Source organism: Triticum urartu, chromosome 4A, assembly GCF_056163025.1.
Source record: "Triticum urartu cultivar PI428250 chromosome 4A, HENAU_Tu73, whole genome shotgun sequence".
NCBI classification, from domain to species: Eukaryota; Viridiplantae; Streptophyta; class Magnoliopsida; order Poales; family Poaceae; genus Triticum; species Triticum urartu.
The window spans coordinates 400,228,598-400,256,180 of record NC_141876.1 but is presented as its reverse complement, the minus strand read 5'-3'; the positions used below and the strand labels follow the sequence as shown (position 1 = coordinate 400,256,180).

The window sequence follows — 27,583 nt, the reverse complement described above, 5'->3', positions numbered from 1 at the left end:
TCAACACAAGTATTTCTACAATCCACAACTACCCACTAGCATGACTCTAATATCATCATCTTTATATCGCAAAACTATTGCAAGGAATCAAACATATCATATTCCGTGATCTACAAGTTTTATGTAGGATTTTATGACTAACCATGTGAATGACCAGTTCCTGTCATCTCTCTAAATAGATATAAGTAAAGCAAGAGATTATAATTATTTCTACAAAATATATGCCCAAGCTCTAACAAATATAAGTGAAGCAAAAGAGCATTCTACAAATGGCGGTTTTCTATGTGAAGAGAAATAGGCAATCCAAACTTCAAATGATATAAGTGAAGCACATGAAGCATTCTATAAAGCCATACTCAAAAGATATAAGTGAAGTGAAAAGAGCATTCTATAAATCAACCAAGGACTATCTCATACCAGCATGGTGCATAAATGAAAACTAAATGCAAAAGACGCTCCAAGATTGCACATATCGCATGAACGAAACGAATCCGAAAACATGTCGATACTTGTTGAAGAAAGAGGGGATGCCTTCGGGGGCATCCCCAAGCTTAGACGCTTGAGTCTCCTTGAATATTTACTTGGGGTGCCTTGGGCATCCCCAAGCTTCAGCTCTTGCCTCTCTTCCTTCTTCTCACATCAAGACCTTCTCGATCATCGAACACTTCATCCACACAAAACTTCAACAGAAAACTCGGTAAGATCCGTTAGTACAATAAAGCAAATCACTACTTTCAGTACTGTTGCAAACCAATTAATATTTTGTTTTTTCAATGTAGATACTGTAATATAACTTTTCCATGGCTTAATCCATTGATATAAATCGATAGTTTCATCAGAACAAGCAAACTGTGCATTAAAAACAGAATCTGTCTAAAACAGAACAGTCTGTAATAATCTGCACATTCACCATACCTCTGGTACTCCAAAAATTCTACAAAAATTAGGAAAAGTAAATAATTTGTATATAAAGATATTCCAAAAATAATCAGAACCATTTGACGTTCCAGTAAAAAATGTAAAATCGCGCACTACAGCCAAAGTTTCTGTCCTGCATCGTACAATCCAACAAGCAAAGTAAACATCCTAAAGGCAAACCTTGGCAAATTATTTTTTATTAATACAATGGAATTGTACAAGGGGATAATTATTTTTGTTGAAAATTTTCTGTAATTAAGATTCACAAAGTTTCCATGGGCATGAACAAAGTTCAAGGACGTCCCCCACTTTCACAATGCTCGTCTATCTCACTTTCACTTTTCTTTTTGAAAAGTTTTGGGTTCCCCTCTTTATTTTTTTGTTTTTAAACTATATAAAAGCACATAAAAGAAATAAATGACTCTCTAAAACTTCCTAGTTGTCTCCCTGGCAGCGCTTTCTTTAAAGACATTAAGCTAGGCATATAGTGCTCAAGTAATGGATCCACCCGGATCCCAAGGTATATCAAAGCCAATTTAATTAACAATGATTTGTAATTTAGTAGTGAGCACAAAGTTACATATATCAAGTAATGACGAAGTCTAACTCTCTTCCTATGCATCGGTATGTCGTAAAAGAACAATTCATGCACACATAGTAAAGGCCAATACATAGTATAAACAGTTTCTTGCAATTTTACCATGTTGGAAACATAAAGAGGTGGAGATATAGTTCCTCTCTCATAATAATTGCAAGTAGGAGCAGCAAGCACATGCATATTATATTCATCAAAATCATCATCTGTAATAGTAAAACGCAACCCATCAATATAATCCTTAATAAGTCGAAACTTCTCTGATATAGTGTAGTCGGGAGAATTCAAAAGGATAATAGGACTATCATGCGTGGGTGCAATAGCAACAATTTCACGTTTAACATAAGGAACTATAGCAAGTTCATATCCATAAGCATAATTCATATTGGCATCTTGGCCACAAGCATAGCAAGCATCATCAAAAAGGGGTATTTCAAGAGAATCAACGGGATCATAACAATCATCATAGCAATCATCCTTCGGTAAGCACGAAGGGAAATTAAACAATGTATGAGTTGAAGAGTTACTCTCATTAGAAGGTGGGCATAGGTAGCTAATCCGCTCTTCCTCCTTTTGTTCTTCGCTCTCCTCATCATCTTTTTCATCCAATGAGCTCATAGTTTCATCAATTTCTTCGTCCATAGACTCCTGCAAAATATTAGTCTCTTCTTGGGCAACGGAGGAGACCTCGATATATGGTTTAACATAGGCATTGGAAGCATAATTCTCATAACAATATTCAAGTATGGCAAAATTTTCAGATTTGTAAAGAGTGCCATCATACTTTTCAATCAAATAAGCAATTTCATAAACACCCTTAAAAGCAAAAAATTCTTCAATTTGTTGAACATCATAGTAATTATAAACACCCTAAGCATAAGAAGATACAATTCCATTATCACTAAACAAACATTGGTAGGGAAGGTGTTTCTTAGGGTCTTCAGAACTACAAATAATATCATATATTTCGCATAAATTTCAAGCAGCACTGCAAATGATGAATTTGATCCAGTAAACATTTCCCTTTTTCAGATATACGGTGTCGCACATAACAAGCATGCTCATCTAAGGATTTGCCCTCAACTAAGCTAGTTGGGGTTTCAGCACGAGCACATAGGGATCGAATATGATCCAAGTAATAAGCTTCAGGAGTGTGATAGATTTTGAGTGGTTCTTCAACCATTGTTTCAGTGGGTACTACTAAATTTTTTGGTATTTTGCGTTTCCTACCCATAACTAAAGATAGAAAACAACTAAGAACAGAAAATAAAAATTACTTAGTGATAAAGAAAACAAGCACACACGAGAATATTCACCCCACACTATGACTCCCCGGCAACGGCGCCAGAAAAAGGTCTTGATAACCCACAAGTATAGGGGATCGCAACAGTTTTCGATCAGTAAGAGTGTCGAACCCAACGAGGAGCTAAAGGTAGAACAAATATTCCCTCAAGTTCTATCGACCACCGATACAACTGTACGCACGCTTGATGTTCGCTTTACCTAGAACAAGTATGAAACTAGAAGTACTTTGTAGGTGTTGTTGGATAGGTTTACAAGATAATAAAGATTACGTAAATAAAAAGTAGGGGCTGTTTAGATAAAGGAATAACTAAGTTGGTTTTAGTAAAGAGCTTGTTGTTACGAGAAATTTATTTGTCCCTAGGCAATCGATAACTAGACCGGTAATCGTTATTGCAATTTTATTTGAGGGGGAGGCATAAGCTAACATACTTTCTCTACTTGGATCATATGCACTTATGATTGGAACTCTAGCAAGCATCCGCAACTACTAAAGATCATTAAGGTAAAACCCAACCATAGCATTAAAGTATCAAGTCCTCTTTATCCCATATGCAAACAACCTACTTACTCGGGTCTGTGCTTCTGTCACTCACGCCACCCACCATAAGCAAATCATGAGCATATTGCAAACCCTACAGAGGGAATCCCTCATGCTTGCGCGACACGGAGAGCACCATAGGATAGCACCAATAATAAAACATGCAACTCAAACCAATCACGATCATCAATTAACCCATAGGACAAAACGGATCTACTCAAACATCATAGGATAGCCATACATCATTGGGAAATAATATATAGCGTTGAGAACCATGTTTAAGTAGAGATTACAGCGGGTAAAAGAGGGGTTACACCGCTGCATAGATGGGGGAAGAGCTGGTGATGATGGCGGTGAAGTTGTTGGTGAAGATTGTGGTGATGATGATGGCCCCCGGTGGCACTCTGGCGCCACCGGAAGCGAGGGGGAGAGAGCCCCCCTCCTTCTTATTCTTCCTTGACCTCCTCCCTAGATGGGAGAAGGGTTTCCCCTCTGGTCCTTGGTCTCCATGGCATGGGAGGGGAGAGAGCCCCTCCGAGATTGGATATGTCTCTCTGTCTCTCTCTGTTTCTACATTCTCACACTCTTCCCTTTCACCATTTCTTATATTCCCGGAGATCCGTAACTCCGATTGGGCTGAAATTTTGACATGATCTCTATCCGGATATTAGCTTTCTCGCGCCGGAAGACGGGCATAAACCGCCTTACAGGGTGGCCATGAGGGACCAGGGCGCGCCTGCCCCCTGCCTCGTGGCCCCCTCGGGCATCGTCTCGCGTTGGTTTTTCTTCCCAAAAATCACATATATTCCTAAAGAAATCTCCGTCAGTTTTTACCCCGTTTGGACTCCGTTTGATATGGATTTAGTGCGAAACAAAAAACATGCAACAAACAGGAACTGGCCACGGGCACTGGATCAATATGTTAGTCCCAAAAATAGTATAAAAAGTTGCCAAAAGTATATGAAAGTTGTAGAATATTGGCATGGAACAATCAAAAATTATAGATACGACGGAGACGTATCACACACCGACCCATCATTCTTCCACACTTGCTATTTATAATATATAGTAATATAATCTAAATTTATGTTAACAACAGCTACTTTTATATTTTAGTTTTCTGATATCATGCAAAGCTATCCTCTTCATACTCACATCGTAGTTTTATTTCTCGTTTCTAGATGGAAGCAAACGTTCGGTGTACGTAGAGTCGTATCAGTGGTAGATAGGACTTGAGAGAATATTGATCTTACCTTTAGCTCCTTGTGGGTTCGACACTCCATACTTATCACTTCCACCTTTGGAAATTGCTACGACGATTCCTTGCACTTGGGGATTATCAAGCTATTTTCTGGTGCCGTTGTCGGGCAGCAATAGTGTGGGTTGATATTCTCGTGTGTACTTGTTTGCTTTCTTCACTAAGTAGGTTTTGTTTTCCCTTTTGTTTTTCTTTAGTTGTGGGTGAAACAAACAAATAAAATAAAATAATGAAAATACAAAAGAAAAATTACTTGCATCTTTTGCCTAAAAACTTTTTCAAAAAGAGAAGTGATTGGAAGGTTGTCCATTGGAGAAGTTAGGGTCGACCTTGAACACTTGTGTTCATGATCATGGAAACAATGTAGAATTTTTCATGGAAGTTTCTGTAGGATCGAAAGTATGTCTAGAGGGGGGTGATTAGACTACTTGACCAAATAAAATCTAGCCTTTTCCAATTTTAAGTCTTGGCAGATTTTAGCAACTTAGCACAATTCAAGTAATCAACCTACACATGCAATTCTAAGAGTATAGCAACGGAATGTAAAACAATTGCATATGAAGATAAAGGGAGGAGTTTGGAGGGAGCAAACGCAATGTAGACACGGAGATTTTTGGCGTGGTTCCCATAGGTGGTGCTCTCGTACATCCACGTTAATGGAGACTTCAACCCACGAAGGGTAACAGTTGCGCGAGTCCACGGAGGGCTCCACCCACGAAGGGTCCACGAAGAAGCAACCTTGTCTATCCCACCATGGCCATCGCCCACGAAGGGCTTGCATCACTAGGGTAGATCTTCACGAAGTAGGCGATCTCCTTGCCCGTACAAACTCCTTGGTTGAACTCCACAATATTGACGGAGGCTCCCAAGTGACACCTAACCAATCTAGGAGACACCACTCTCCAAAAGATAATAGATGGTGTGTTGATGATGAATTCCTTGCTCTTGTGCTTCAAATGATAGTCTCCCCAACACTTAACTCTCTCATAGGATTGGATTTGGTAGAAATATGATTTGAGTGGAAAGCAACTTGGGGAAGGCTAGAGATCAAGATTTACGTGGTTGGAACGGAATATCTTGAGCTCAACACGAGTGTAGGTGGTTCTCTCTCAGAAAATGTATGTTGGAAGTGTAGGCATGTTCTGATAGCTTTCTCTAGGAATGAAGAGTGGGTGGAGGGGTATATATAGCCTCCACACAAAATCTAACCGTTACACACAAATCTCCAAACTCGGTGGGACCGAATTATAAAACTCGGTCAGACTGATTTAGTTCAAAATGTGAACGTTAGGATTTTCGGTGGGACCGACATGTCCACTCGGTGGGACCGATTCCATTAGGGTTAGGGCATAACATAATCTCAGTGAGACCGATTACACAAACTCAGTGGGACCGATTTTGGTAATAGACAAACAGAGAGTTGGTTAGGCAAACTTGGTGGGACCGATTCGCTCATCTCAGTTGGACCGAAACGTTACGAAGGGGAAACAGAGAGTTTGCATTGCAATCTCGGTGGGACCGATCGCTCATCTCGGTTGGACCGAAACATTACGAAGGGAAACAGAGAGTTTGCAATCCCATCTCGGTGAGATCGAGATCCCTATCGGTGAGACCGAAGTGACTAGGGTTTGTGGCAGTGGCTATGTCAAGTGAACTCGGTGGCGCTGGATAGAAGATTTCGGTGGGGCCCAGTTTGACTTTTGGTTGGGGACATATGTGGATATGAGAAAGTAGTTGAGGGTTTTTGGAGCATATCACTAAGCATTTTGAGCAAGTAACTCATTAATTAACACCTCACCCCCTTTTAATAGTATTGGCTTTTCCTATGGACTCAATGTGATCTTGGATCACTAAAAGTAAAATGTAGAGTCTTGTGCTTGGATCTTTAGCCAATCTTTTGTCCTTAGCATTTTGAGGGGTCCACTTTCTAATCCATGCCATGCCAATCATTGAGATTTCCTAAAATATTTATCTTAAAATAGCATTAGCTCAATGAGCTATATGTTGTTAGGAATTACCAAAATCACCCAGGGATAGTTTCACTTTCAATCTCCCTCTTTTTGGTAATTGATGACAACATATAGATCAAATCTTCGAGAAATGATCATAAGATTGAAAAACATTGTCGCTTTGAGAAGTATGTGATAAGCAAGAGCTCCCCCTAATTTTTTGCATTATTTGAGATTTGCTTTTGAATGCAAATGCACAATCGATTAGGATCATGGGTTACTCTTCCATGTCACATACATCTTGGTGGAGCGCTCAAAATGATAGAAATTAAAAGCATGCACTCATCACCAAGCAAGTGAATGATCATATATGAGATATAGAAGATAGTATCATCCAAACAAGCCATAAGGTAGAAAATGATCAATCACATGATCACAAAAGTATCTCACAAGGACATAAAGTATCTCACACAATAAGAAGTTCAACCAAAAGCAAGAGAGATAAAAAGCAACACTCTCTCTCTCTCTCTCTCTCGAAGCCTATGATCTATACATATGTGTCCCCCTTTGGCCACAAGTTACCAAAAAGTTCGAAAATGCATAGTGATATGCGTCTCTCACGCTTGGTCTTCGGGAGGTGGTGTAGAGAGAACTCCAAGGACGAAGGCATCTGTCCATGTAGTTGGAGCTGGTGGAGTGGGTGCTGGAGGTGGCACTGGAGCTATAGCTGCTGGTGCTGACAATGTAGCTCTAGCATCTGAAACTGGCACTGCAGTAGACCTCGGACCTCGTGGCACACGCTGAAAAGCGTCAGTGCTTGCCTTGCCTCTCCTCTCTTCTGCTTCTTCCTGAAGCTGCTCAACTACAGTCTGAATCTCAGTTACCTTGAGATCAAGATCATAAAATTTTGTCTCAACAATCCTGTCCAGGCTCTCCTGATTCCGAGTCAGGGTGGCCAAGCCCTTCCCAATCCTCAGTGTAGATTGAATCAGATAGCCTAATTGATCTTGCTTGCTCTTCAGGAAAACTTGAGATGCCTCTTCTGCACTTGGCATCCTTGCAGCTTTCTCAGCCTTTGCTTTGGCTCTCTTCTCTTGAACTTGAACTGATGATGGTTCCTCCTCATTCATCACAACAGTGTTGTCTTAAAATTCAGTACGTAAGGGTAGATGCTCCTTATCCAGCAAATAAATTCATGTGCCCATCTTAGAATTGATGAGCTCCTGAATATGTGGAGCATACCCACAACTTCTCTTTTGATCAGCAGTTGTCCTCTTGATTGTTTCTACATTCAAACTCATAACCTTGAACTTCTGAGGGACATCAAAGATTTGCAGTAGGTTGATGGAATGTCCTCTGATCATCTTGTGATCACGACACCCGGAGCGCCGGTTCAGCCGCGGGCCATGGAGCCGCCTCGTATGAACACCGCTCCGCCTCATAATACACCAATACCACCGGGTCACTTTTCCAATCCTTTGGAGAATCTCATTGCTGCGTCGGCTCGTTTGCCGGCTCTCCCGATGGAAGGCGACTCTCCGACAGCAATCGAAACACGAAGGGTGCGAGAACTTCTTCAGACGGCTCTGGCACAGCAGGATGCGTACTCTTACAGTCGAGACAGAATCCACTCAACCCCTCGCCCAAGCCGGAGCCCAAGCTATAGCAGGCATATGGACTCAGCCAAAATGTCGAGCAAGGCTCAACGCCATAACCAACCGCGCAGGCATGAGCCGGCACAGGGTAGAGCCCTTAACTTAGCGGATCAGGAGAGGATCCGTCAAGAGGCTGAACGGGCGGTTCAACCGTCAAGAGGCAGGTAGCTCATCAGGCTTTTCCGGCTTTTTCGGCAACCTCTATTGAGGTAGGAGTAGCCACAAGAACGGGAGGTGTCCCTTGCCTGGTGTCGGCTATCCGCAATGAGCGCTTGCCAAAAGACTTCAAGGGGCCTTGTAAGGTGCCTAATTACATGGCCGACTTGCAGCCTGGGGCCTGATTGAAAGTTATGAGATGGCTATGGAGCTGTTGGAAGTCAGCGATGCAGCAATGGCTAAGTATTTCACTATGATGCTGGATGGAATGGCTCGCACTTGGTTAAAAGGATTGCCCCCCAATTCCATTGGTTCATGGGCGGAGTTAAAGACTCGGTTCATTCAGAACTTCAAGGACACATGCCAGCAACCTATGTCAATCGTGGACCTGACTAATTGTAAGCAAGAGGAAGGTGAGTCCACGACCCATTGGGTGCACCGGGTCAAGGAGATAATACATTCATCTGATAAGATGGATGCAGGCTCGACAGTCTTAATGTTAGAGAAAAATTGCCGTTTTGAACCTCTGAAGCAGAAGCTGGGGCGGCTCAAGCGTGACTGCAATGACATGGGCCAGTTGATGGCGGCTCTGGTCAAGTATGCTTATTCTGACAGTACCAAGGATCCCGTGTCTGATGAAGAAAAAATAGGGAAGGGAAAGAAGAACGGCAACGGCAAGGGTCACCAGCATAACCCGACAAATCAAGGAGGTAATAAACGTAAGGCTGACGAATTTGTGGCTAACACCAATGCATAGGGCAGTAGCCAACGGCGCAAGGGTAGGCAACCCCCTCGGTCAGGCAGGTCAGGTCCCACCCTCGAGCAACTATTGAATGAACCTTGTCCAAGACACGACACCTGGGAGAAGCCAGCCACCCATCTGTGGAAGGACTGTACAATCATGAAGGCATTTAAAAATTCCAGCACATTTGATGGAAGTCACGGGCCTGGCGGCGGTTCAGGCGGAGGCAGCTTTCATGGCCCGTGCGCCGGTTCAACCGGAGGCGGTTTTCATGGTCATGGCCATCCGGGTAACCAGGGGGGTTATAACCCACAACTCGGCCAAGGTAATCAGCAGCAACAGTCCAAATATCAGAGCAACCAAAAACAGTTGAATAGTGGGCAGTACCATGTATTTACCACTAGTTTATGCAAGAGGGATCAAAAGCTTCATAAGAGGGCTGTCAATGCCGTTGAGCTGGCGATTCCATGTTATTTGAGGTGGTCAGAACAGCCTATTGTGTGGAGCAGAGAAGATCATCCTCCTCGGGTTGATAATCCGGGTCACTTAGCCTTGGTAGTGGCACCCCGGGTCGGTGGATATAAACTCACTAAAGTGCTCATGGTTGGAGGCAGTAGCATCAACATCCTCTACTATGAGACGTTCCGTCGGATGGGGTTGACTGATAAGAGTCTTAAGCAATCCAACACTGTTTTTCACGGTGTTGTGCCTGGAAAGTTGGCATACCCAGTTGGTAAGATTGAACTGGAAGTAGCCTTTGGGGATGAATATGATTCCAGGGCTGAGAAGTTAACTTTTGAGGTGGTTAAGATTAAAAGCCCATATCATGCTCTGTTTGGACGGCCGGCTTACGCCAAATTCATGGCTCGGCCATGTTATGTATATCTACAGCTCAAGATGCCGGGTTATAAAGGCACCATTACAGTACATGGAAGCTGGAAAATAGCCCTGGAATGTGAAGAAGGTGATGCCTCTTATGCTGAGTCTGTTTGCGCAACAGAGGAGTTGAAGTTTTATAAAGATAATGTTGACTCGGCGGACATGACATCTTTGAAGAAGCCAACTACGGAACATGAACCGGTACTAAAATTCAAGTCGGCTGATGACACCAAAATGGTTGATTTTGTGCCAGGCGATTCATCCAAACAGTTCATCATCAGTGCCAACTTGGATCCAAAATAGGAAAGCGCGCTCATCGAGTTCATCTGTGAGAATCGGGACATCTTCGCATGGAAGCCTTCTGACATGCCGGGTGTCCTGGGAGAACTCGCTAAGCACACTCTTAACACTGATCCGAAGTTTAAGCCGGTCAGGCAGTTCCTTCGGCGGTTTAATGAGGAATGACACAAGGCCATAGGAGAAGAGGTGGCCCGGCTCTTGGCGGTCGGGTTCATTGTGGAAGTTTTTCACCCAGAGTGGTTGGCTAACCCGGTGCTTGTACTCAAGAAGAACGGCACCTGGCGTATGTGTGTGGATTACACCGATTTAAACAAAGCTTGTCCAGCTGACCCTTTTGCTCTCCCTCATATTGATCAGATCATTGATGCTACGGCGGGTTGTGAGCGTTTGACTTTTCTAGATGCTTATTCAGGTTATCATCAGATCAAGATGGCAGTCAAGGACCAGGAGAAGACAGCTTTCATCACTCCGTTTGGAGCCTTCTGCTATGTGTCTATGCCTTTTGGGCTTAAGAGTGCCCAGGCGACTTATCAACGGTGTGTGCAGAATTGCCTTCACAATTAGATTGGGCGTAATGTTCATGCTTATGTGGATGATATAGTGGTGAAGTCCAGAAAAGAGGAAACCTTGGTAACAGATCTGAAGGAGACCTTGGATAACCTCCGGGTCTACAAGATGATGCTTAACCCGGCCAAGTGTGTTTTTGGAATCCCAGCTGGCAAACTCTTGGGTTTTTTTGTATCCAACAGAGGTATTGAAGGTAACCCGGAGAAAATTAAGGCAATCACATCCCTAGCTAAACCAGCTTGCATCAATGACGTTCAACGGCTGGCAGGTCGTGTTGCTGCTCTGAGCCGGTTCATAAGCCGGTTAGGGGAGAAGGCGATGCCTTTGTATCAGATGATGAAAAAGTCGGATGACTTTGTTTGGAGTGAAGCTGCAAATTCTGCCTTTGAGGATCTGAAGAAACAGCTTGCTGAGCCGCCGGTTCTTGATGCTCTGATTGAGAAAGAGCCGTTATTGTTATATGTAGCTGCTAACTCACGAGTTGTTAGTGCGGCCATTGTGGTGGAATGCAAGGAGGTCGGCAAGGAGCATCCGGTCCAATGGCCGGTTTACTATGTCAGTGAGGTGTTTATTGAATCTAAACAAAGATGTCCACATTGGCAGAAGCTCGTGTATGGGGTGTTCATGACAAGCCGGAAGCTCAAACATTACTTTCAGGGTCACCCAATCACTGTGGTTAGCTCTACTCCTTTGGGAGACATCATTCAAAATAGAGAAGCTACTAGACGAGTCGCCAAGTGGGCCATTGAACTTGGGTCTCATGGGTTGAAGTATGTGCCATGTACTGCGATCAAATCTCAAGCGCTAGTTGACTTTATTAATGACTGGACAGAGATGCAGATGCTAGAGGAGAAACCAGACAACACATATTGGACGATTCACTTTAATGGGTCCAGACAGTTGGAAGGCTTGGGAGCTGGAGTTGTGTTAACTTCCCCTCGAGGTGACTAGTTTTGTTATGTATTGCGATTGATGTTTCCTTGTACTAACAACGCAGCAGAATATGAAGCCTTGCTCCATGGTCTCCGAATGGCCAAAGAAATGAGTCTGAGCTGGGTCCGGTGCCTTGGCGATTCAGATTTGGTGGCTCAACAGGTGTCATGCAAGTGGGATTCCAAAGATCCTCTCATGGTGGCTTATCACCGTGAAGTCGACATTGTTGCAGGACATTTTAAAGGTTATCAAGTGGAACACATTGACCGTAGAAAGAATGAAGTGGCCGATGCCTTAAGCCGGTTGGGATCTCAGCGTAAGCCAGTGCCACCTAACACCTTTTTGGATGTTTTGCATAACCCGTCTGTTAAGTTACCTACAGAGGAAGATTTGGCCGTTCCTGACCCGGAGGCACAGTTGGTGGCGGCTCTTCACGTCATCCCAGATTGGACAGTACCGTTCTTGGCTTACATGACCCGGGGCGAGTTGCCAGAGGATGAGACCCTGGCCCGACAGATAACCTGGCGGTCCAAGTCAATAACGATTTCTGACGGAGAGTTATACCATCGCAGCGTCACTCGAGCGTTTCAGCGGTGTGTTTCTCCTGAAGAAGGCCAAGAAATACTTCATGAGATCCATGAAGGGGATTGTGGTCATCACGTCGGGTCAAAATCTCTTGTGGCAAAAGCTTTTCGTCATGGTTTTTACTGGTTGACGGCTCACGCTGATGCAGAGGATCTAGTCAGTAGATGTGATGGATGTCAAAAATTTGCACGACGAGCGCATGTGCCGGCTCAGGAATTGCGGATGATTCCAATCACTTGGCCGTTTGCAGTCTGGGGGCTTGACATGGTTGGATCTTTCAAAAGGTCCAAGGATAAAAAGACACATCTTTTAGTGGTAGTTGACAAATTCACAAAGTGGGTTGAGGCAGAGCCAGTGAGTAAGTGTGATGCAGCCACGGCGGTTCAGTTCATGAAAAAGGTGATTTTTCGCTTCGGTTTTCCACACAACATTATCACTGACAATGGCACTAATTTGTCCCAAGGGGCTACGGAGGAGTTTTGTCAAAGAGAGCACATCCGGCTGGATGTTTCTTTTGTAGCTCACCCTCAATCTAATGGGCAGGCTGAGAGAGCAAATCAGGAAATTTTGAAAGGTCTCAAGCCCCGGCTCATGGTTCCCTTAGAATGGACGCCAGGTTGCTGGGTAGAGGAGTTACCCTCGGTGCTATGGAGTATCAACACCACTCCTAACAGGTCCACGGGTTATACACCCTTCTTCATGGTTTATGGAGCAGAAGCGGTGCTGCCTAGTGACATCCGTCATGACTCGCCTCGTGTGGCGGCTTATGTTGAAGCTAAAAACGAACAAGCCAGACAGGATGCACTTGACTTGTTAGATGAGGAGAGAGACTTAGCAGCGGCTCGATCAGCAATTTATCAACAGGACCTGCACCGTTATCACAGCCGTCGGGTTAAGTCCAGGACTTTTCAAGAAGGTGACCTGGTGCTCCGGCTCATCCAGGATCTGTCAGATGCACACAAGCTATCCCCGCCTTGGGAAGGACCCTTTGTGGTCAGCAAGAACTTAAGCAACGGGTCATATTACCTCGTTGACGTTTGAGAGCACAAAGGCTCACGTAAGTCGGAGGAGGAGACCCGTCGGCCGTGGAACATTGCTCAACTTCGGCCATACTACACCTGAGCCACCGGTTCTCGTCATGTACATACTTTGACGTTGTATATACTATGATAAGTAATAAAGCAGGACCTCTGTCCTTTTCCTTTTCAAAGATTATATACCTCTACTCTTTTTCACTATTTAAATGACTATTAGGGAGCTGATCATATCTGAATCAAGTTTATCCTTTTTGGTCTGGCTTATGATCGTATTCGAATCTAGCTGTAAACCTCATGATCACTTGGGGGTTCCTGTTCAAACATAGGTCGTATTCGAACCAAAGAGAACATAGCTTTCGTAACCCTCTTGATCGGCTCAAAGCCAAAACTCACTAGGGGGCTTCTTGATCGTATCCGAATCATAGCTTAACCCCTTTTGGGTCCGACTTGGATTGTATTCGAATCAGGGTCGTTAAAAACCTCTCAAGGTCATTTGGTGGCTTCCTGTTCAACCATAGGGCGTATTCGAACCAAAGAGAACATAGCTGTCGGTACCCTCTTGATCGGCGCAACGCCAAAGCCACTGGGGGCTATATGATCGTATTCGAATCTTAGCTTAACCCCTTTGGTCTAGTTTACTAATCGTATTCGAATCAGAAACCCCCAACTTTTAGTTACAAAGTTAATTTATATTATTTGCAAACTGCTATTTGCCTTACTGGTCTTTTATTGTCTCAATTTTAAACGATCAGCATGGTCTTTTCACCGGCTTGACTATTTGACAATAAGCTGCCAAGGCATGATGATCATCAGGCATGAAGAAGCATTGACTTCTCAAAAAAGGACTGGGTCATATAAACTGGTGGTCCAGATGCAAAAGATACAGGTATGACTGAACAGTTCTTTCTGTGTTAATCAAAGGTTGTTTCAACCTTGTTTATTTTCACGTCTGGTTCTGTTTTTCTACTATGATAAAACTATTGGTCATGTACCGGGTATTCTGACCCGTTCAGTGCTAAACCGCCAAGCTAGTTTCTTCCTTTTCTACAGGAACAGAGCCAAAATATTACAGAGATAACCATAAATGTGATGCGTATATTGACATCAGGAAGCATAGAGTCACACACGGCATCTTATGCACGATGACATAGGCAAAATATGTAGTTGTTTCAAGCTAAATCTATTACAAGGCTTTAAAGAGCCCACAAAGATGGTTCTCACTCTTCCCTCGCCGGTTCACCTCCTTCTGTTAATTGAAAGCTGGGATTGGACCAGTCAAAGCCGTTCACGGCAATGAACTCTACTTCATCATCAATCAGGCCAGCCAGATAAACTTCTGGAGCAAACGTATGTTGACGAACCGATGGGATAAGATGTGTCACCTTGTAAGAGGGAGTCGCCATCTTCTTATTCTCCAAATCAAAACTCGGCTGATATTTGTCAATGTTGGTCTCATCTCCAAGAACGGTAGCATGAGGTCGAACTCCCCTCACGCAAGCAACAAAGTCATCCTGCTCAAATAGAGACCCGTCTTCCTTCACGGTAGGGTACCCCCTGGCTACATCCGCCAGGTCTAGATCTGGCACCCAGGCTTTGGAGTGGCTCAGGGTAGTCAAGGCTCCGGCTCTGGCACAGGATCATTTGACTTGTTGAAACCTGGCGGGTAAGATTGACAATTTTTTCAAGACATCGCTGAGCCGATTGGGTCCTTGGTTGGCAGGAGAGATAGCAGCAAGTGCTCGTTGGGCGCTAGTGTACAACAGTTCCACCAAGGTATAAACCGCCTTCAGTTTGGTCACACTGTCTTGGCTCATATTTGTGTTGCGTGGACCTGCGAGTATTAAACTAAGGCTCAGCGGCGGCTTATATTTCGGGTCAAAAGAAGGTATAAAAGATCAGTACAGATGGCTTACCAAAGATGGCGGAAACCATTTGAGACCCTCGGTTCTTTAAGTCGGTCAGCTCCGTGGTAACCTCCTCAAGAGCCGCTTCAGCTTTTTCGGCGCGTTGTGTCAGCAGCGTCTTTTCTTCAGCCCAAGATTTCTTTTTGGCAGTCAAGCTGGTTTTCAATTTTTCCATCTCAGCAAGACTCAATTGAACTTTAGAATCAGCAGACTTGATTTCTGCCTCTTGATCCGCCAGCCGGGTCTTTGCATCAGTTAATTGGGAACCCAATTCAAATAGGGAGTTCTACAAAACATACACAAGTGCGTCAAGGCTTAAACTAAAGTTCAAGATTCAAGTCTCAAGTACTTTGCACTGCAATACCACTTGACACTTGGGGGCTAATGTCTGCCAAAACAATTTCTTATGACTCTAATATATTTCAAGTCCCAAGTACCTTACAAAGTAAAAACACTTGGCACTTGGGGGCTAATGCATGATATTCAGAAAGTCGATTAAGCCGGATTACAATATTTGTTGGGTTTGGCAAAAGACAGCTATGAAGTTAAAGTACCGGTTCATTTATGGTAAATTGAGCCGGTACTTGGGGACTACAGGTGAAGTTTACACTATTTTATTGGACTTTTGAAAAAATTAGAGAGAAAATATCCATCTATATCATAAAGTCTCCAGATCATTCAGGATCATCATCTGAAGACTTGGGGGCTGGCAGAGTATAAGTAAACCGGAGAACATACCTCATATTTCAGCTGAAGTTGCTTGACCATCTCAATCTCTGATTCACGGCTGGAATGAACATGCACTACACCACAACACTGATGCAACGGCATGTAAACTGCCATGAGAAAGCACTTCAGGCGGCACACTATCTGCCGGGACAGTATTTCTCCCGGCAGATAGAACCGCCACAAGAACGGCTGCCAGGGATTACTTGTCCCGGCAGATAAAATATTCCCGGCAGTCCCACTGCCCTAGTGCATTTATTTGCCGGCAGTTTCGTTTCTCCCGGCAGATTAGCCAAGACACGTGGAATATCAGTTATTGCCAGTCAAACTGCCGGCAGAAGAGTGTTACCCGACAGTTATTTTGCCAGTATGTAGATTTCACTACCTAATTGTTCTGGGCATCCCCTATGTAATATCCATTTAGTATGTTCAGTCAATCAGGACATATCACACGTACAATTTATATACTTCAATCGAAGTCGTATATGTCTCATCCACACACTTCAATCAAAATAATATCAGGCCTCATCCAGAACCTTAAAACGTCATTGGATAAACATAACCATAATATACATATAAGGAGGTTGTGCCACAAAAGGTACAGTGCAGATATGTTTTAAAATGTGCCACACAACCAACAAAAGTAAATAGTGCGACAAATGGAGAAGTACATGTTTCTGGGTGTGCCACAGAACCAAAATGAGCAGAATGGCTTAACAACCAGCAAAATGAGCGGAGCAAGTGTGTCCAGGTTTCACAAAGTAAACAAGCATATTACATAAATACTCCACCAACTATTGTAGGTCTTCCAAATCTTCAGGAGCTTGAAAATCTTCCAAACCTTCATTTGACTTGTGTACCTTTGGGAAACCTGCAACTGATAGGATACTCAATAGGGAGATCTCGTTTGAGAATTTAAATTAACATTGAAGTTGACATGCTACAGTTAAACTCAAGGAACATTTACAAAGACCTGGAGAGTAGTCATTCTTTGCATCTCAAGGAATAATATGACACATGTACAAAAGAATACACCATAGTACAAAGTGGCAATTTTTTGACAAACCAAACTATGCGCCTATGCCTCGTCTAGTATACAGGAACACTAATATTGCTCACGTGCAGCCAAGTATTATCGAACAAAGCATGAAGGAATCAATATTTCAATAGCAAATTACCAAAACAATCTGATATAGTCACATCGTCACAGCAGTACAGGACAATAATACAATAGAACAATCACGTCAGAGATACTAATAACATCATCTTTGGATGATAAACTATTCACAGGTTTCAAAAATTGGATGCATCTAACATGCTGTACACACTGAAGATCTTGATTAGCTAAACCAACCAAAGAACAGCAGGAGGCTGGAAAGCTACCCCTGAGAAAGCATCAACTATGTCAACTGCCAAGAAAAATAAGAAAGAAAAGGCTGATGATTCTGCAAGTATTGGGCTTGATAAAGGGAAGGCTGATGATTCTGCAAGTAATGGGCTCGATGCCATTCCAGAACAGGACATAAGCAACACGTATACCAAGTTAACATGCAATTGTTGGAAAGGGTAAATATAAACCTCACTCCAGAGGTAGAGGTAAACATGTATACCAAGTTATCGACTAAAGTGACCACTTATCAAGAATTGGCAGCATCTATCTATTATATTATTAAACCAAAATGAAGATTTTTCAACCTTAAGTTGTGAAACTTTAACGGAGACTGATCAGTTTAGAAATAAGGTAGAAGTATATACTACTTGGCATGCATCTAAAAAAGAGGCCATGTGCGATTAGGGACTAAATATGGTCCTGTTGCTAGAATACTCATTCCTATTTGTGAAGGTACCAAACTCCTTGCAATCTGCATCATATAAAAGTTCAAGTCATGCTGGAAACGAATAGTCAGACTTTGGCTGCAGTATAAAATGGGATAAATATTTTAGTGTACTTGAAACAAGAAAAAATTCAATGACAGATCCGTAACTGACTAGACGAACAGGACAACAAGTATACAGAGACAATAGTGGAAGATGTTATGCAAGAATGGACATGTAAAATCTTCCACTAGTCATATGCAAGAACATGCATACACAGGACATGCAAGAGCAACATACAATAAAAGTCTCCATCGGTCCAGTCACATAGATCAAGCAATTAACCATGCAACAACTTAACATCACACACATAGCAGCCAAGAGAAACATGTATATTACCTCCTTAGCTTGCTTGTGGCCGCGTTCCTGCTTTTTCCATGGACTTGTCCACTTCCAACTACATACATAGAAGCAAAGCTTTTTCAGCAATCAACCATCACAGTCATTGGTAAGTTTAATCGTAAGAAAATAAGAACAAAAGCTCACATGCTTGTATGGCCATGCGATACATCGCCCTTGAGCTTGCCCCATGGTGGTCATGTTCCCAACACCACGAGGTAGTATAGCATCCCTTTTTATTACATAGTTCACGGCAACCTCACAATATTCAGAGCCAAGCTCCTGACCACCTACCACCTTTCTCCGATCAATTGATAGAATGGTTGCTTTTGCCACTGGGATACTATGATCTCGATAAACATTATACAGGATCACATCCTTTCCTTTCTGAGTAAGCATGAAAAAGAACTCAGATAAGCGAATGTGTCTTTGTCATACTAAACAAGAAAGAGCAACAAAATATAAACAAAGTACAATCTGACCTGCTGATTTTTTTTTTGTGATTGCAACTTCCTTGCTTGTTGCCATCTTGTGGCGATGAAGTGCCACATCCTTACTTTGTTGTGTGAGCCCTGTTGCCTTCTTATTTTGCAAAATGGTTGCTTCCTTCTCTTGCAGCACCTCATGTTGAGCGGTACTAGAAAGTACAAAGTTTTTCTGAGTGGGTGTTGTTAACTTCTTTTGCAAGAGTGCTTCTTCAGCCTTCTTATGCAAAATGGTTGCTTCTTTCTCTTGCCGCACCTCATGGCTGCGGGTGGCAGATTCTGCACTCTCTTCATGCTCATACTCCCCTTCATTTTCATACCCCCCTTCATGTCCATATCCACCATATCCATCTTTATGTCGATATCCACCTCCATATCCACCTTCATATCCATCTTTATGTCGATATCCACCTCCATGGCCACCTTCATATCCATCTTTATGTCGATATCCACCTCCATGGCCACCTTCATATCCATCTTTATGTCGATATCCACCTCCATGGCCACCTTCATATCCATCTTCATGTCGATATCCACCTCCATGGCCACCTTCATATCGATAGCCACCTCCATGGCCACCTCCATATCCATATCCAGAGTGAGATAAGTCATACTCTAGATTGAACTGAATATTTTGCTGCACATTTGATTGTAACAGTCTCCTCATGTGTTGAAGTTCATCCTTCAGAGTTGTAACTACTATTTGGAAATTATGCTCCATTTGATCTACACGCTCGACAACAATTGCATTTGATTGGCAAGCTTCCTTTGCTTCTTCCTCGGTCATTTGAAGCTTCATGGATTTCAGCTTTCTAGTACTTGGCATGCCCAAACCTGCAGCACTTGGTCCTAGACCTATACACCTCACATACCCATTCCTCTCCTTTCCTACGACATGCGAGAAGAGGTCACCTTGCTTGATGCTTTTTTCTAAAAGTTCTGGACACTCATTTGACTTCTCTTCTATCATTTTCTACAAGACATAACATATGATCCATGAACACATCAGCAACATAGTGTCTACTAAAGACTATAACTCCAATGTTCTAGAGAAAAAACTAACAAGTACAAAACCTAAAAATTGTTGCAACTCAAAATACTTACAAACATAGTTGCTGCAGCCACACTTGAAGGGGCACCAGTCTTCTTGCACGTGTGTGTTTCTATAAACAGTTCATGTCTTTGAGGGGGATATCCATTCTTCTTATGCTACATTTATTTTCTTATAGTTAGTTCATAACAATCAAGAAATGGTGCAAAATAGAGTTATAAATATCATTATATACCATTTCATGAGAAACACGAGCATGACTTTTGCTGCCTGATGTATGCAATAATTCCATCTCCATTCGATTTTTTCTTCCTTGCTCACTACGTTGCTACAAATATTGATTCAATGAATTGTAAATTAGACCAAAACTGCAGGAAAGTGCACATACATTTTCTTGCAATGTACCTTCCCTGCTTCAGTTTTCCAAAAAGCAACAAGCTCTTTCCAATCAGTTGGGATAACTCTGTTATCTGGTACAACTTGAAGTTCCTCATCAGTCATCTTCTCATCAAAATACAAAGTCTTCAACTCAGATTTGAAATCCCTCCATTTATTCGCAGCGCTTCGCATTACCCAATCCTTCAGTTTGTCATCCACAACATAGTACATCTGCTTTCAAGCAAGTGTAAATGGAGAGTGTAAGGGTGATGTATTAGATAAAGGGGCAAGTTATACTACAAGTCATATAGAGATAAAGGGGCAAGTTATACCAAAACCATAGAGTATACCTTCAAGGTTTTCCACAAATGATTTTTCTGCTCAACATCAACCTTTCTCCAATCATTATGCCCAAGAGATATTTTACTTTTCACAAGTGTGGAGATGAAGTTTGAAAACTCCGAGGCATTGTCCCCAATTGGTTGTCCATCACCATTGTACTCCACACGAATTGGTGGGACTGTCCCCAATCTATCATACACATTGTGCATTCTAGTGCGTTTTTCCCCTTCTTCCCCTTCGTTTCTTGATCCAACTCATGGTCTAAACATGGAAAATAGTTAGTAGGTCGTCATCAACTAACAATCTATATACATAGATTTAAGTGCTACATACCATCGTGCTCTTCAATGTTATCGCTTGGCATGTCATCAACATCTCTAGTCGTTTGGGACCTAAGGACTCGAGTTACTTCAACAATAGGCTTTTCTATGGTGCTCTACACATAACGAAACAAGTTATGTAAAACTGAAGTAATAGATGCAATAACCAAATAGAAGCATGTTATATCACCTTTCTTTTAGTTTGTCGCTGACTAGCGTTGCCTCCAGAAATTTCTTTAGCATCTACAAATCTGAAAGACCCAAATCGTGCAAAATCCTCACTGTTTCTTGCTTTAAGATTCGCTAGCCTCTCTTCCTCTCGTGCTTCAGCATTGTCTTCGTCTCTTCCTTTTTCCATTTTTTTCCTAAAAAGAAAATTTATAGCACATTAGAATTGACACATTGGATATCAAGTATATAAGCATGTAACTGAAAAATGAAAGAAAAAGGCACACACTTTGGTTGCTGAACTGCAGGAACAAGTGTTCCATCTATATCTGTCCTACTACGAGGTATATTTCTAACATCAACACTAAGATCTACATTGGCATCCAGATTAGCAATTGACACAGTAGGTGCATCATGGTGTTCAAAATCTTCATCTCCCACTCCAAACATATCATACAGGTCTCGTGGATGAGGAAAGCTTCTAACAGAATACCAATCTTTATCAAGCTTATCTTGCACATAGTACACTTGGGTTGCTTGAGATGCCAAAATAAAAGGTTCATCAGACTTCAGTAAATGCTTGAAGTTCACACGTGTGACACCAAGATCATCGACTTGAACCCCTTTAGCTTCATATTATACCTATATAGTATATATGTAGGATATATTAGATTATTTTGGGGGAAAAGCAAGAAACCATATGATACCAAGAAAATAGGTTTATAGGGATGACCTTTCTACTGGGTACATGCTGCTGTACTTTATTGGGCCCCCTAGCCTCACTTGGGTTGGAAGATGAACCATCAAGTGAACCATAAGATCAAAAAATGATGGCAGAAATATGGCCTCAAGAATGCTCAAGGTCTCAGCTATTTCTCCCTCTAGCTTCTCCATGTCACTTATGCTAATGACAGGAGAATATATTTGCTTGAAGAATCTGCTAACACGAACCAAGGCAACACCGACTTCCTTTGGCAATGTGTTCCGAACAGCTAGTGGAAGCAATTGCTGCAAAAGAATGTGATTGTCATGGCTCTTCAGCCCAACAATCTTTTTTTGCTTCACAAGGACATTCCGGCGTATATCAGATGCACAACCATCAGGGAACCTAGCTTCCTTAAGAATTTCACAAAACAGTTTCTTCTTTTCATTGTCCATTGCGTAGGGTGCAGCAGGCAAATCAAATTGTTCACCTACCGGGACAGGTTGGAGAGCTTTTCTTATTCCGAGATGCTCTAGATCTCTACCAGAGCTGTAATTATCTTTTGATTTTCGATCCATGCATAGAAGTGTGTTAATTATATTTTCACATACATTCTTTTCAATGTGCATTGCATCAAGATTATGAGGCTGCAGCAAGTCTTTCCAGTATCTCAACCTAAACCATATGGATTTTCTTTTCCGAACCATTGGTGGTTCGCCAACCTTGCGCTTCTTCGTGGTTATTTTCCCGGAAGGGTCCTTTCCAAAAACAGTCTTCATATTTTCAGTGAGGGCCAAAACTTCCTCTCTACTAAGTGGTACAGGTGCTGTCCCTAATTCCACACCGTCAAAGGATTCTTCATCAAATCTATATTCATGGTTAGGATCAAGAAACCTTCGATGACCCATATAGCAAAATTTCTTGCCTTCCTTCAACCGAAGAGAGCAAGTATGTGAGCCACACAATGGACAGCCAAATTCACCAGAGGTTACAATCCGGATAGAGTGCATAAGCCTGGGAGGTCTGATGTAGTTGACAATATAGCAGCATGCAGGTTGAAGGGTTTACCGGTCAAGGCATCATACCCTCCTCAAAAAGCGAGTTCAAATCATCAATAAGTGGTTCAAGAAAGACATCTATATCTCTCCCAGGTGACCTTGGACCAGGAATTAGCAAAGAGAGGATGAAATTATGTTGCTTCATGCACAACCAAGGAGGAAGATTCAACGGAATAACTGCAACAGGCCAGATACTATAGGATAACTTCATTGTCCTAAATGGATTAAAACCATCAGATACCACAAGCAGCCTCATGTTGCTACTATCTTTAGCAAAATCTGAATATTTGCCATCAAAGTCCTTCCAAGCTGGTGCATCCGCTGGATGCCTTATTAGTCCATCTCTTGTACGTTCTTCAGCAAGCCATCTGCAGTCCGCTGCACTCTTTGGGGACACAAAAAGGCGTTGTAGCCTCTTCTTTATTGGAAAATAACGAAGAACCTTCCTTGGGACCTTGTGTACATGTTTCCCATCAAGACTATTCTTTTCAAATTTCCACCAAGAAGTTTTGCATGTAGGACAAATATCCTTATTTTCATGTTCCTTCCAGAACAAAATGCAATCATTCTCACATGCATGAATTTTTATATAACCTAGCTCAAGGCATTTTATCATCTTCTTAGCTTCATAAAAGTTTTTGGGTAGCTTTGCTGTTGGAAAGGCCTCTTTTAGCAACTCTAGCAGTATGTCGAAACTTTTATCACTCCAACCTCCAAGAGATTTTGTGTGGAGTAACCTAACAACAAAACGTAGCTTTGAGAAGGTTGTGCACCCTGGATAAAGCTCCTCCCTGTCATCAGCTATGAATTGTCGGAAAGCATCTTCATCCTTCTTCTTTTTCTTCTCTAGAAGAGGGTCGACACCCTCAGGCTCTCCATCCTGGTGACTTGGATCCTCCCCACTAGTACCATCACTAAAATCCTCATTTTGATGTGCTATATCTTGAATCATTTCAAGCATCTCATCATAGTCATCTAGGTCAATCTCCTCTTGAAAATCATTAGGTTGAACCTCATCATGGTCACTCTCGGATGCAAGAGATGATGATGCCTCCCCATGATATATCCATCTTTTGTACCCATTAATAAACCCATCGCATAACAAGTGCTCATAGACAACATTAGCTTCAAACCAACAACAGTTCAAGCAAATTCTATAAGGACATAGTATAGTGTTCCCTCTTGCTGAATGAGTAAAAGCAAAATCTATGAATTTCTCTACCCCGTTTATATATGCTTGTGTATTTCTAGCTTTATCCATCCAACACTTGTCCATTCTTGACCAGTTTCACTAAAATTTCCTAACATGCGAGAAAGTACACTTCTATTAAGGAAAAAATCTAGTAACAAAATGCATATCATCAATATCTAGTACAGGCAACAAGAAATACAATACGAAGAAGAAATGCCATCACACAACAGAATATAATTAACTGAAACATGTCATTTCAGAAAATACAAATGCCAAAATAGCAGTAAGAATGCCATAATCTATATCATAAAAGCATAGCACATGTTCTGTACACATCTCGTATTTCGCAAAACACAAACAAAGATGGTACTACCTTGGGGCATTAACTAAACAAACAAAGAACTTAAATAACTAGCTTTCTTTCATCTCAAATTAAAGTGAACTCCAAAGCCCAACTAAACAACTTACTCAGGTGTCAAAAAATCTAATTAAGGTATGCACTTGTTAGTCAGCAATGGTCCCTGTTCTTTGATCTGAAGGGCTACTAACAGTAGCAGTGTTCATTTTTAGACAAGCAAATAACCTTCAAACATTTTTGGCTCATGGTTTTTTTGTTGTTATTAGATCAAAGCAATTAAAACTTGATGCTTTGTTCTAACTGACGGAATAGTTCAGTGCTGCTTCTTTTCAACATTATTTTGAGCACAAGCTTCAAAGGGCAGGAGGTGTTCTACCCATCAGCAAGGAAGAACAAACGAATTCATCGGGTCAAACTAGCAATGTAGTCTTAGGGGCTTTGATCTCAAGATCCATAGCTGCACATTCAGAACAAAAGAAGGCACAAAAATTGTTATGAAACCTTACCAGCTGTCAAATGAAGTACAGTAGGCAGCGATGTCGATGTTCAGTAGGCAGAGCTGCTCGCTGGAGAGGAGGGCCAACCCGCGGACTGCTGCTTCAGGGGCTTGTCGAGGAGGTGCCTGCTCGCTGGAGAGGAGGGCCAACGTGCGGTCTGCTGCTTCAGCGGCTTGTGGAGGAGCGGACCCGCGACTTGGTGCTCGCCTTCTCAGTGAAGCCTGCTCGGGGAGGAAACAGAGCTCGATCTGGAGTGCGGCGACGACGACAGTGGCTGACAGCGGCTTGGTGGCGGGCGGAAAAAGATCTCGGGGAGGAAATAGAGTTCGGTCTAGTGGAGGGCGATGGATGGTTGGTGGCGGCGGCGGTGGCGATGGTCGGTTGGGGGCGGCGGCGGTGGTTGGTTGGGAGCGCCAGCGCCGGCGATGGATCGATGGTTGGGGTCGACGGCGGCTTGCAGTGGTGAGGGGTGGAGGAGCTGCGGTGGTGAGGGGTTACGCCGGCGGCGGGGGTGGGGGGGCTACACTAGAGGAGGTCTGAGCGGAAAGCGGCCGCGCGTCGGCGGTGAGCTAGGTTTTGGGGGCGGCGGCGGCGCGCGGTCGATCTGGTGGAGGCACAGGATTGGGGATCGATTTGGGGGAAGCGTTGCGGGTCTCTCTAGGTCGCGGGAGGGCCGGCGCGTCTATTTCACAATGGGCCAAAATTTTCGTCAAGTCGCGCGCTTTTTTTTCCTCGCTGGCGCGCGCTAACTAGGCTGTTTTCCCGTTTCGCGCCAAAGACGGCCTCCGGCATGGGCCGGCAGACAGTGGGCCGTGATTTAGTTCTTCCGGCAGATTATGGGCTGTAAAGTATACCGGCAGTGCACATGTCGTTGTTGTTGTAGATCTCCCGATAGTTAGACCGCCCTAAGACACTTCTAGCGGCAGTAACAACTGTCCCGGCAGACAGATTGCCCTTAGGCAGGTTTTTCTCCCGGCAGTTAACTGCCCCCAATCAAGTGTTGTGGTGTAGTGATGGCTGAGATAGCCGAACAATATGTCATTAGCATTCATATGACTGTAGTAAGATGAAGGAAATATGCCCTAAAGGCAATAATAAAGTTATTATTTATTTCCTTATTTCATGATGAATGTTTATTATTCATGCTAGAATTGTATTAACCGGAAACATAATACGTGTGTGAATACATAGACAACCAGAGTGTCACTAGTATGCCTCTACTTGATTAGCTCGTTAATCAAAGATGGTTATGTTTCCTAACCATGAACAAAGTGTTGTTATTTGATTAACGAGGTCACATCATTAGTTGAATGATCTGATTGACATGACCCATTCCATTAGCTTAACACCCGATCGTTTAGTATGTTACTATTGCTTTCTTCATGACTTATACATGTTCCTATGACTATGAGATTATGCAACTCCCGTTTGCCGGAGGAACACTTTGGGTGCTACCAAGCGTCACAACGTAACTGGGTGATTATAAAGGAGCATTACAGGTGTCTCCAAAGGGAGATGTTGGGTTGGCGTATTTCGAGATTAGGATTTGTCACTCCGATTGTCGGAGAGGTATCTCTGGGCCCTCTCGGTAATGCACATCACATAAGCCTTGCAAGCATTACAACTAATATGTTAGTTGTGAGATGATGTATTACGGAATGAGTAAAGAGACTTGCCAGTAACGAGATTGAACTAGGTATTGGATACCGACGATCGAATCTCTGGCAAGTAACATACCGATGACAAAGGAAACAACGTATGTTGTTATGCGGTCTGACCAATAAAGATCTTCGTAGAATATGTAGGAGCCAATATGGGCATCCAGGTCCCGCTATTGGTTATTGACCGGAGACGTGTCTCGGTCATGTCTACATTGTTCTCGAACCGTAGGGTCCGCACGCTTAAAGTTACGATGACAGTTGTTATGAGTTTTATGCATTTTGATGTACCGAATGTTGTTCGGAGTCCCGAGATGAGATCACGGACATGACGAGGAACTCCGGAATGGTCCGGAGATAAAGTTTGATATATATGATAATAGTGTTTGGTCACCGGAAGGGTTCCGGAAATCACCGGAAGGGGTTCCGGATGTTTCCCGAAATGTTTGGGTACGAGAACACTTTATTTGGGCCAAAGGGGAAAGCCCACAAGGTTTTTGGAAAGCGCAAAAGGAAGTTTTGCGGAGTCCAGGGGCCAGACGCCAGGGTCCCTGGCGTCTGGGTCCAGACGCCGGGATCCCTGGCGTCTGGCCCTGGAGTCCGAGAAGGACTCTTGCCTATCGGGTGAAACCGACTTTGTGAAGGCTTTAACTCCAAGTTTTGACCCCAGGGCTCAAGATATAAATAGAGGGGCAGGGCTAGCACCAAAGACAGATCAAGAAACACAAGTTGATCCTCGTGATCGTTCCTTAGCCGTGTGCGGTGCCCCCTGCCACCTTATTCCACCTCGATCATATCGTTGTAGTGCTTAGGCGAAGCCCTGCGTCGGTAGAACATCATCATCGTCATCACGCCGTCGTGCTGACGGAACTCATCCCTGAAGCTTTGCTGGATCGGAGCTCGGGGAGCGTCATCGAGCTGTACGTGTGCTAAGAACTCGGAGGTGCCGGAGTAACGGTGCTTGGATCGGTCGGATCGGGTAGAAGACGTACGACTACTTCCTCTACATTGTGTCAACGCTTCCGTTGCGATCTACAAGGGTACGTAGATCATACTCTCCCCTCTCATTGCTATGCATCACCATGATCTTGCGTGTGCGTAGGAAATTTTTT

At 43.1% G+C, this 27,583-nt stretch overlaps 1 protein-coding gene across 1 annotated transcript; it reads right to left on the bottom strand.

The window, feature by feature from the left end:
* Positions 1–18,255: 18,255 nt before the first annotated feature.
* Positions 18,256–25,478, bottom strand: LOC147975968 (uncharacterized). The gene is made up of 10 exons (XM_087518476.1): positions 24,823–25,478; positions 21,028–21,202; positions 20,851–20,953; positions 20,526–20,778; positions 20,203–20,406; positions 20,033–20,125; positions 19,851–19,955; positions 18,744–19,719; positions 18,409–18,648; positions 18,256–18,319 (listed from the first exon to the last, which is right to left on the bottom strand). The coding sequence occupies exons 4-9, from the start codon at positions 20,724–20,726 to the stop codon at positions 18,623–18,625; spliced, it is 1,605 nt and encodes a 534-aa protein (XP_087374602.1). The 5' UTR covers positions 20,727–20,778; positions 20,851–20,953; positions 21,028–21,202; positions 24,823–25,478; the 3' UTR covers positions 18,256–18,319; positions 18,409–18,622.
* Between the last annotated feature and the right edge of the window lie 2,105 nt (positions 25,479–27,583).